Genomic DNA, 9,973 nt, shown 5'->3' with positions numbered 1-9,973 from the left:
CCCCTGAAATTAGCCGCCGACCAAAAAAGCATGACGCCCCAGCAGCTCCAGCAGCTCCAGCAGCTCAAGCAGGCGCGGGCCAAGATGGGCGCCGCGGCGTTTGCCCAGACGCTGCCGGAGATCTTGCGCAAGTTCGCCAAGTACCCGCCGTCGCTCACGTTCCACATCTACGAGACGCACTACCGCTTCAACAACACCCAGGACTCCAGCATCATCCCCAAGGAAAGCCCCATGGCACGCAGCTTCTTGCAGCACCTCATCCGCGAGGAGATCCCCGTGGAGATGACCGAGCTCTTGAAGGACTTTGCCGTGCGGTTCTACGACGGGTGCTTGGTGGTGCAGGTGTACGACCACCGGGACATGGTCTCCGTTCCGGGCGCCGCGGGCCTGCCTGCCCTGGCCCCGGCCACGCCGAAGGACTCGGCGGCGCAGCCGCCTGCCCGCCCGGCCGCGCGGCCCAAAACCTACCGCACGTTGCTCCGGCCCACGCCGCAGTCGCTCTACTACGACTTGCTCTACCACACCGACTCCACGCTCACCAAGTTCACGGACTTGCTAGCCTTGCAGATGGAGGCCGAGATCCTCACCCTCACCAACCGCAAGCTCGACTTGACCGTCCCGCTCAACCCGTATCTCCAGGACGAGCTCTTGAGACCGGAGATCGACGCCCCGCAGGCGGTCTGGGACGACACCACGGGCGACTACAAAGTCATCCACTCCCATCGAAAGCCCACCGAGGTCGAGGTGCGCAAATTGCACCAGGAGCAGATGACGATGCAGAAATCTTCCGAGTTCGAGGAGATGATGTTCTTGCTTTCCAGCAAGTACAAGCATCCTTCTGAGAGCACGGCCGAAAAGAAGCTTGTGGTGGTCGGGCCCACCGCCGCTTCGCAGTCGTCCGATTCCACCAGCCTAGAAAACACCCCTTCTGGTGGCGCTACTGTCGGGCTGACTGCAGGCTCAGAAAAGGCCTCTCGTGCGGGAAATGCCGCTATCTCTTCTGCATCGGTCTTGGGGAACAGCAGCGCCACTTCAAACCAGTTCATGCGCTTGCGCTTCATCGAGGAGATCCGCAAGAGGAAGGAGTCCCAGAAAGCCCAGGCTGGCGCAGCAGTGGCTGCCCACACACAAACCAGTATCTCTAGCAACCCCGCTTCTAATGTCCCAGGGGGGGCTGTGAACGGAAGTGCCAATGGAGCTTTCTCCAGACAACCCCAAGTCAATACGGGCAAAGCACCACTCGCAAATACGCGCATGCCACATGGCCAAGGCTCGTTTCCCACCGCAAATACACTCCAACAGTCCACGCAAGCACCTCTTCAGGCTCAGCAGTCCTCTTTGCAGCAAAATCAGCAGTTCCAAAAGCAACATGCGATCAACCAGCGTCAGTCTGCGCTTTATGCGCAACAAGCTGGCACGACTCCCCAGCAGCAGTTTGCTTCGGTGCCACCGGTTTCCCAGCCCCAAAGGCAATTTCCCCAAGAGCTGCCCCAGGGAGCAAACTCTGGTATTATTCAAGAATATGGAACATCTCCAATGTCGCATAATTCTAGAGATCCCCAAGGTGTTGCTAGACAAAACATCATTGTGCAGAATAACCAAAAGCTTGGTCAACCTGCTGCTCAACAGCAACAGCAGCAACAACAACAACAACAGCAACAGCTAGCTAAGCAGGCTGATCGCATACGTGCACAGCAATTTCAGGTCCAACAAGCACGTCAACAGCAGCAACCGCTTCGCCAGCCACAACAACAGTCTCCTCAACCATCGCCGCAAAATTTTACCCAGTTAAAACTGCTGCAGCAAGCGGCTCAATTTGCTCAGGCGCAAGCTGCAAAACGCCAAAAACTTGCTGCGGGCATGAACCAGATACCCCAACAGAATCAATATCCGCAGCCTGTACGTACCCCACAAATGGGGAACATGCAGCCAGGCTCCAATGTAAATACGCCCATCATGGGAAGTGCTACAATGATCAACAATGGAATCGCATCCTCATCTCCTCAGATGGCCAATCCAATGCCCCAAATGTCTCAGCTGGCTCAAAGCCAGAGTTCTTTCAAGCCAAGTCTTCAAAATACCGTGAACAACCGCCCAGTGAGCCAACCTGCAATGGGCCAAACCAACCAATCTGTTCCAAAGACCACTGCACAGCAACATCAGCAAAGACAACAGCAACAACAAATATTCCAAATGACCCTAACTCCTCAAGAACAGCATACTTTCAGGCAATTACAAACAAGAATGAACACGCTTGCTCAAATGAGCAACACTGGGGTCGCTCCAAACGGCACTCGTCTTACTTCTCAACAGCAACAGCAAGCTTTGCAACAAGCGAAACACATTCAGCAACAACTACTACAGCGCTTTCCCACGTATTTCCAAAGGCTTCGTCAATATCAAGCTTTGCAAGATGAAAGGCTTCTGGCCATGCAGCGACAACATGCTCAAGGTCGACCTCAACAACAGCTGCTGCAACCCCAGTCTCAACCCCAACCTCGCATGCAACACAACATGGGTATGGCTGATGGCACGATGTATGCCCAGCAAAACGCGGGCATGAATTCGACTCTGCCGACTATGCAGCAGCAGATGATGAGCCTGCCGATGATGTCACAGATGGAGAATGTAATGCATCCTGGTCAAGGGAAGCAGTGATTGCAAACATTGGCTCTAAGATAAATTTAGATTGGGAATCACGAACAATTCAAATCCTCTGATCACGTGATTCGAAGCTATAATTAATATATAGATAACGGCGTAAATGATAATTGCTGAAAACAACTATGTACTTCAAATTACACTAACAAAGCTTCATTGACTTAGAGATAACTATGGACTACAAAAACACGAGCTTACAATGCCTGGTATTGATAATAAGACACATACTTCGCGAGTCTTCCTATGACAACACACCATACTTTTCAAGATAGCCACCATAGGCGACAACCACTGCAAGTGTGCCGGCGACATAAAACAACCCCTTAGTTATTTCTCTGAGAACGGAATTTGTTTTGGCTTTCTTTGGGGCCAGTCCTGTTGCTGCAACTATGCTATCGTGCCGAGTTTCGTGAGAAGCATCAACTTCTTCGAAAGTACGTTTCCTGCTGACTCTATCACAGACAAAATTTTCGGAAGTGATAGGGGCGGGCATTTCAATTCCATCTGATCCTTTCAATTCATAAATTTCGGAACTGTCACTTGATATTATCAGTATACGATGCAAACGAGCCTCTGTAGTTGCGTGATAATCAGAGAAGTATTTTCCCATTTCGGTACTCGGCTTCTCAACGTAAAGACAGCTTTGCATGGACTCATGATTTTCCAAAGATTCAGCGTCAGAAGAAGCGGAACCTTCTGAAGAGTATTCAAGCGTATCAAACGCAGCATCCACATCGTCATCCATATCATATTTGTGACATAATTCCTCAAACAGTGACATGATGTCCTCGCTCAAGTCCAGCTCAAACCCATCACTTTTGGGAGCCTCTACACCAACATCCTCAGTCTCATTCGGAATATATTTGGCTGATGCAATGGAGCTAGAGAACATCCCATTCGTGTTTGTATCAAAATGAACCAGTTTGTCCTCATCACGAATAGTCTGAGTTTCTAGCTTGTTGTTGCCTGGGACTTTGTCTTCGGCGTTGTAATCGTAATCAGTTTCTGTATGGAGGGTGGTGAACAACTGAGAAGGGCAGTCTGGCTCTTTCGAAATGTGCTCGGCTGAGTTTGAACTGGATGTGAGCACAGACAGGTCTTCAGAGGACTCCAGGTCGCTGCTTTCATCCAATTGTGCATAATCCTGCGAACTATCATCCTCATCATCTTCAACAAGCTCATTGAGGAGTGAGCCCTTCAGAACGTCATGCAAGGCTTGCCATGCAACAGATTCTTTACCATCACTAGAATGACACACATTACTGGTACTCTCGGGTTCATGTTTGACTCCGGAGTCGGAATCAGGCTCTGACAAATCAATTTTAGATTGACTCGACTCACTTACAGCAAACGACGAATCATTTGTGGCTCCCCAACAATCATTCGATGAAACTGTACCAGCTTGGGTATCTCCAGCATTCATTACAATGGAGCCATCTTGCAGTCCGTAAGTAAACTTGCGTACGTACGACTCCTCTACAGGCGGACCGTCAGAGTCATCAGAAACCGTTGAGTCGTCTGCGGAACTCGCCTCCTCTGAGAAAGCTGTATTTTGCTCCTGTTCCGTAGAAAGCTCACGTGATGCCGCCGCTTTCTTTGCTTGAGCTTCCTTGCGTAGGGCCGCGAGACAGTCCAATCCATTTAAGGGCAATAACACCAAAGAGCCTTCCTCGGAGTCAAGAGAGACCACAGAGAATAGTAATTGGACCAGTGGATTGAGCAAAATGTCGGTAGCAACCATCTTTGCATCGTTCGCCTTTTTAAATAAATCCTTGATCGAGTTTGACGGCCGGTTCAAGACAAAGCCAATGCGGTCCCCCTCGCGGATTGCGACTTTTTTGTACGGCACAAGGATATAATTGTTCCACATGGTGCCGAAAGTGGAAGATAAGTCTTCCAAATAGAGAACACCGTCGGACATCGACAACTTGGCGTGTGTCTTTGAGAGATGTGAGTTTTCGAAAAGCATGTTTGATTTTTTTGCAGCCCGCTCCGCGTGTTTTGCGGATGCTCGACCAATTGGGATTTCGCCGTCGGCAACACAAATTGTTTTCCACGACAGCGGGTCTCCAGTGGCAATAGAAGTTTCGTTATTCATTCTGATTTTCTATTATTGGACACCTGATCTCAAATAGGGGTCACAAAGCAGGTGATCAGAATTGGCGGGGAATGCTAGTCTCAGCGGCTAGACGGGGGTTATTTGAGAAGATTCTGGGAATCAGTAGACACTAACAAATGGAGGTCACACAGCGCAGGTAGACAAGGCGATTGATCTAAGCGGCTGTGAAAGATAAAGCGAGAACTAAGAGGGAGGTTCCGATAGAAAAATCAAAAAGAATATGGGGGGAAGAAAAAGTGAGCAAGGGAGCAAAAGAAGTGAAGTGTGGCAAGGGGTGTAACCCCAGATAACGGTCAGGGCTCGCTCGCGCCTGCATACATTGATAAGCCTGGTGCGCGGCTTAAGCGTATGGACCCAGCCTGGGCTCCGGGCAGGCTTGAAAAAGGAGTAGGTGTTCTGGGCTGAATCTGACAAAGTCTCGAGCGAAATAAAATTTTGGTATCACAATTCCTTGCTAAAGTTTGGCTTGTTGCTCATATATGGCTCTCCAAGACTAAAATTGTGGAAATGCTGAGTGTTGGTTGGTTTATCCTTATACACAAGCGCACGCAGCATATTAAATCGATTGCGGAGGATAATAGATCTACTGTGGAGGATAGTAGGTAGAGAAACACACATCGCAGTACTAATAATCCACAAATCCTGTCGTCTTGATTGACGTGAGAGATCACATTGACACAGGCAATCGCAATATTGTCCAAACTATTATCCACATTGAAACACCTCTGGTCATTTTTTCGCAGCACACAATGGGATACTTCGGCTAAGACTTCGTGACATGCACATTGGGATATTTCTTCATATTCCTTCATACTTGGAGAAACACAAACTGTGGCAGGAGTTCTTCTTGAACGTCACTTCCGCACACCAAACAAACAGCTCGAGCTTAAGAGATTGGAAACAGTAGAGAATGGCGGGCTGTTGTCATTTCTTCTTCTCCCTCTCCCATACTTTCTGTAACCTGCTTTGATGAGCGCGCTTCTGGTTTATTGTCTTGGTTTTTCATAACTTTAAACAATGCAAGCCTGATGACATCGGTGAGGAGTTGCCCAAATATCTATGCAATGACCCCATGAATATCGAAATTGCAAAGGTCCTTTCGGCCCTGGCTACTCATGTTACAATCATTTTTAAATTTTTCGAAAGCTTCTAAATAATCAAGTAGTCCATGACAGTAAAACATCCTATGGGCCTCACCGGATCTGGCCATGCCGTGTCTGGTGCGCTTTTTCGCATCCATTTCTGGGCCACAAAGATTCTTTCTGACGGCTCTTCTTCGCCATACTTTGCTTCGGAATTTCGCTTGGGAGACTGAAAAGCAATTAAAACAATCCTGCTGATGAGAAACTTATTGGCTCGTGCCCGGGGAAGACTCGGCCAGCTTTCTAGGGCTGTAGTCCAGATCCCTAGCCACCGTTCGGTAGATACTTTCCGCAACGGAATAAACGGAACTACCGCAAATATTGCGCAGTTGCTCAACCCCAGTCCTCTTGCAAATGTCATGGGGGAGACAGCCGAGGCTGTTGATGGATTTGTAGGGCGCAACTTGAAAAAAAACCGGATTGTTGCGGCTACTGTGACCAGTGCGGCGGAGTGGAAGTCTAGACAGGTGCAACAGGGGCTTGACAAGGCCAAATCCTTGATGAAACGCAAGCAAATGCTTGACAAGGGGTTTCTTGATTTTCGGGATCGGTGTCTTGCACGGCTCATGGAGATCAAGACTGCTTCCATCCCCGAGCCTATCGAGCGGATATTTTGCTAGAAAAATCACGGGGCGAAGGCTGCGGTTTTAGGCAGATGGCCAAGGCATCAAGCCTAGCTTGCGGCCGCTAGTGCAAGCTGACGCAATCGTATCTAGAGTGTATATCCTATCGTGGCCAGAGAATAAAGTCGGCGGGTTTTGTATGATTCACGGCAGGAAAAGGACGTAGTTTCCGACACAGTATTTTCCAGTATGCCAGTGCAAGGTATTTGCAAGCAGACGTCGCTTTTTGACCTTCCCTTTGATGTCAGATCCTTGCAATGTCACCCCTTTGGTACACTTTTTCGTGTCGCTTCTTGCTCTTTGACATCTTTAAAATACACTTCGCTGTCACTTCTTGGGAAAGCTCTTTGACATCATGTCTTTGAAGTACTCGTTGATGTTACCTCTCGACAAACCTCTTTAGATGACACGTCCTTGAAATGCTTGATGAGGAATGCCACCGATTTCATACTGAGCTTGCAACAAAAGCACATACACTCGTGCTACTTTTCACGCTCCCAAGAAAAAACCTTTAAATTCTTCTTGTTAGCTGCTCGCCATGATATCATGTCTTGCATTTTCACCCTTCATACAACCGCAGGAAATTGGCACCACCCAGAGGCGGCACCTGGAGCCAGTTCGAGCTGTCATATTCACAGACCCCGTCTATCAAATGAAAGGCATACGCAAAGCGCGACTTGCCCAGCACATTCCGCTCCGACTTATGGAGAACTGAGTTGTGGATGAGGATCAAGGAGCCCGCCTTGCACTCAAAAAGCTTATATTTCTCAGGACTGTCCTGCGGACATGGCACGTGGGTCTTCAATTCGAGCATTTTACAACCTTTCGAGGCCCCATCCACACGCACAAATCGCTTTTGAATAGGAAAGCTTTTGTGGGAGCCTGGATGGTAGGACAAGCAGCCGTTTGCGGCAGTGCAATCTTCCAAAGCAAACCAGAAGCCGAGAGCCGACTGGGGATTGGTATATAAGAAGGTGCCGTCAGTGTGGGGCGGAACATCGTTTTTGCGGGCTTCGTCCACGCCCTTTCCAATGGCATTTTTGAATATAAGCATGCTCTGGAGCACCCGGGGGTCTGTGTACTGGAGGTCACGTGCTATGTCCTTGACTCGTTCCTTGAATGTGATTTCTCGAAACAAGTCGTGATGCATGTGGAGCCCATGGCCGATTTTGTTGACCGCCTGCTCTTTCGGGTACTGTAGCAGGCCGTTCTCGTCAAATGCGTCCACATCGAAAAAGTACGACACTTTATCAGAAGATTCAAAAAAGTACTTGTCACCTATATGGTTGTTGTCACCCGTTTTGAACTGAGTTCTAGGGTGGGTGTTCATATCAAGATCAGTCAAAAGGTCGTGGGCCGAGGCCATCATCTGTTTAACTTCTGCATGGGAGAGAAAATCGGATATGCAGAGCATGCCCTGCTCGTTGAATTGTTTTATCTGCTCTTGCGTGAGTCCGGTCATGGCTGAGATAGACAATTTTCTTTTTGGATGGAACTTGCCTTGATTGCCGTCTTCGTTATCGGTTATTGTGCTCGTATTGAGATAGAAGACCCAATCAATACTGATGATTGGGACACGTACTCAATAGCTCGGCTCTGGGTAAGATGCAGTGCTGAAGATGCAGGCATGTCCAATTTCACCCAAGCCAAAGATGGATCAAACGACCCTGGCCCCTGATGGATTTTGGAGGTACAAATGACAGGATAGTTGTGCAGACATCGTGTAGAAAAGTCTCCATGGAATGCTTTATACGCGATCTCCAAGATTACTAGTGCGAAACCCATGACAAGATAGCCTCCGCTTAGTCGCGTAGTATTTGATACACTGTAGTTGTTCCTTTGGTGGTCTCCTGATTCGACAATTAGGTTTAACATTTCCCCTTCCCTTAGCCCAGATTATGAGCCGAAAAATCTCTATATATCTTTTTGGGGGAGGATAATTTACTGAAGTATGCAGGGATTCTATTCAGAGCTACATACTTTGAACTCGTCAAGTAAATATCAACGATAGACCCAACCACGTTAAAAGATTGATTCAACCAAGTAGACCTGTTTGCTACCACGAATCTGACATTTAATCAAAATCTTCAAGATCCTTTTAGAACATACATACCCTTTACAAAATGTACGCCACAACAAAGATCCCAAAGGCAAAAGGGTCGCAGCATCACAATTCCGCTTGAAGTCTCCCTTTACACAACTCAGTATGGCCATATACAGCTTGAATATAGTTGATGAGACGGGAAATAGTGTTTCTTATATATTAAAGCCGCAATCTTGCCCCCGAAATACATGCCAGTCACATGGTCAGGGTTCACTTATATCTTGTATGTGGATTCGGTTCCATTCTGTATGTGGGGTACATCGCACTATCTGGTAAATACACAGTGCATCTTAGTTCAAACAGGAAGGGTCCTGAAGTTTCCTTAAGCGAGCTTGACAAGGAATGTTGTGTCAAAAAGGGTCATGAGGATCGCGCTCCCTCGAGTTTAGGGATTAAGACATTGTATCCAGAATATCAAAGATAGACGAAGCCTCCTCACCAAGGCTGAATTTTCTAATAACCGATCGGCTTGCAGTGAAGAGACATACACTTGCCTGCTTCATAATTTGTTCCAGTCATGATAAGTCTTCAGACATTAGGATTTAGTGAGATCAAAGTGTGTATGGCAGCAGCCCTATATAAACAGCAAAACGTGATGCAAATCATGGCATATGGAAGCGCATACAAATAGATTCAAGAAGTAGAATGGAACTGCAAATGCCCATATTTTACACCTCTGTGTATTACAAGACAAAGAAATCCCTTCATCACTTCTGCTTTGAATTTGGCGCTAGACCTGCTTCCAAATTGTCTGAATAATTGAGAATGCCAGTGGAGTAGTCGAAGCATAGTTCTGGTGGAGTGGAGTAAAATATGAAATTTTACGCCTTCAGTCTTGCACTAGAGGATACTATGACTCATCAGTTTCAATCTCTATAAACCTCATTCCTGTGTATCAAGAGCAACTATTGTCTCCTGACTGCGGAATAGTTAGCCCTGGCGCAATTAAAGAACGATGAGCATCTTTCGTTAGGATCAAATGCACATTTATCTCAAATTAGTCACCAAAGACGTGGCAAGACGCATAAAGCAAGTTCCTTAAGTCCTGTTCAGTCTTCTGGGTTCAAGCGCCTACCACACAATTTAAAAATAGATCACGTAATATTATGCATGCTAAGAGGACTAACCCCTGGCCTTGGTTAATGAGAAGCAGACGGGCCACGTTTTGACACTATGTAGGCATTTGGAGCTTTGAGCTGTTTAAAGGTTGTATGTGGAAGCTTGCATCTTTTTCCTTTAATTAAATAATCATACCTTGATTAGAAAGAAGAATTTTTGTTGCAAAGAAAGGTTTCCATTGTGCCATGCGTGAGAAGTGATTTTT

General features: G+C 47.5%; 3 protein-coding genes across 3 annotated transcripts; all 3 read right to left on the bottom strand.

The window, feature by feature from the left end:
• Nucleotides 1-2,724: 2,724 nt before the first annotated feature.
• METBIDRAFT_29548 (uncharacterized protein) lies at nucleotides 2,725-4,996 on the bottom strand. Its single transcript, XM_018855432.1, has one exon. It carries the CDS (start codon nucleotides 4,757-4,759, stop codon nucleotides 2,903-2,905), a length of 1,857 nt encoding a protein of 618 aa, XP_018713487.1. The 5' UTR covers nucleotides 4,760-4,996; the 3' UTR covers nucleotides 2,725-2,902.
• A 764-nt stretch (nucleotides 4,997-5,760) lies between these two features.
• Nucleotides 5,761-6,807, bottom strand: METBIDRAFT_96313 (uncharacterized protein). Its single transcript, XM_018859428.1, has one exon. It carries the CDS (start codon nucleotides 6,509-6,511, stop codon nucleotides 5,930-5,932), a length of 582 nt encoding a protein of 193 aa, XP_018713486.1. The 5' UTR covers nucleotides 6,512-6,807; the 3' UTR covers nucleotides 5,761-5,929.
• Nucleotides 6,808-7,104: 297 nt separating this feature from the next.
• METBIDRAFT_37207 (uncharacterized protein) lies at nucleotides 7,105-8,007 on the bottom strand (the record flags this gene model as incomplete). Its single annotated transcript, XM_018856841.1, has 1 exon — nucleotides 7,105-8,007. One exon carries the CDS (start codon nucleotides 8,005-8,007, stop codon nucleotides 7,105-7,107), a length of 903 nt encoding a protein of 300 aa, XP_018713485.1.
• Nucleotides 8,008-9,973: the final 1,966 nt, after the last annotated feature.

Source organism: Metschnikowia bicuspidata, assembly GCF_001664035.1.
Source record: "Metschnikowia bicuspidata var. bicuspidata NRRL YB-4993 chromosome Unknown METBIscaffold_1, whole genome shotgun sequence".
NCBI classification, from domain to species: domain Eukaryota; kingdom Fungi; phylum Ascomycota; class Pichiomycetes; order Serinales; family Metschnikowiaceae; genus Metschnikowia; species Metschnikowia bicuspidata.
This window is presented reverse-complemented; position numbering and strand designations above follow the sequence as displayed.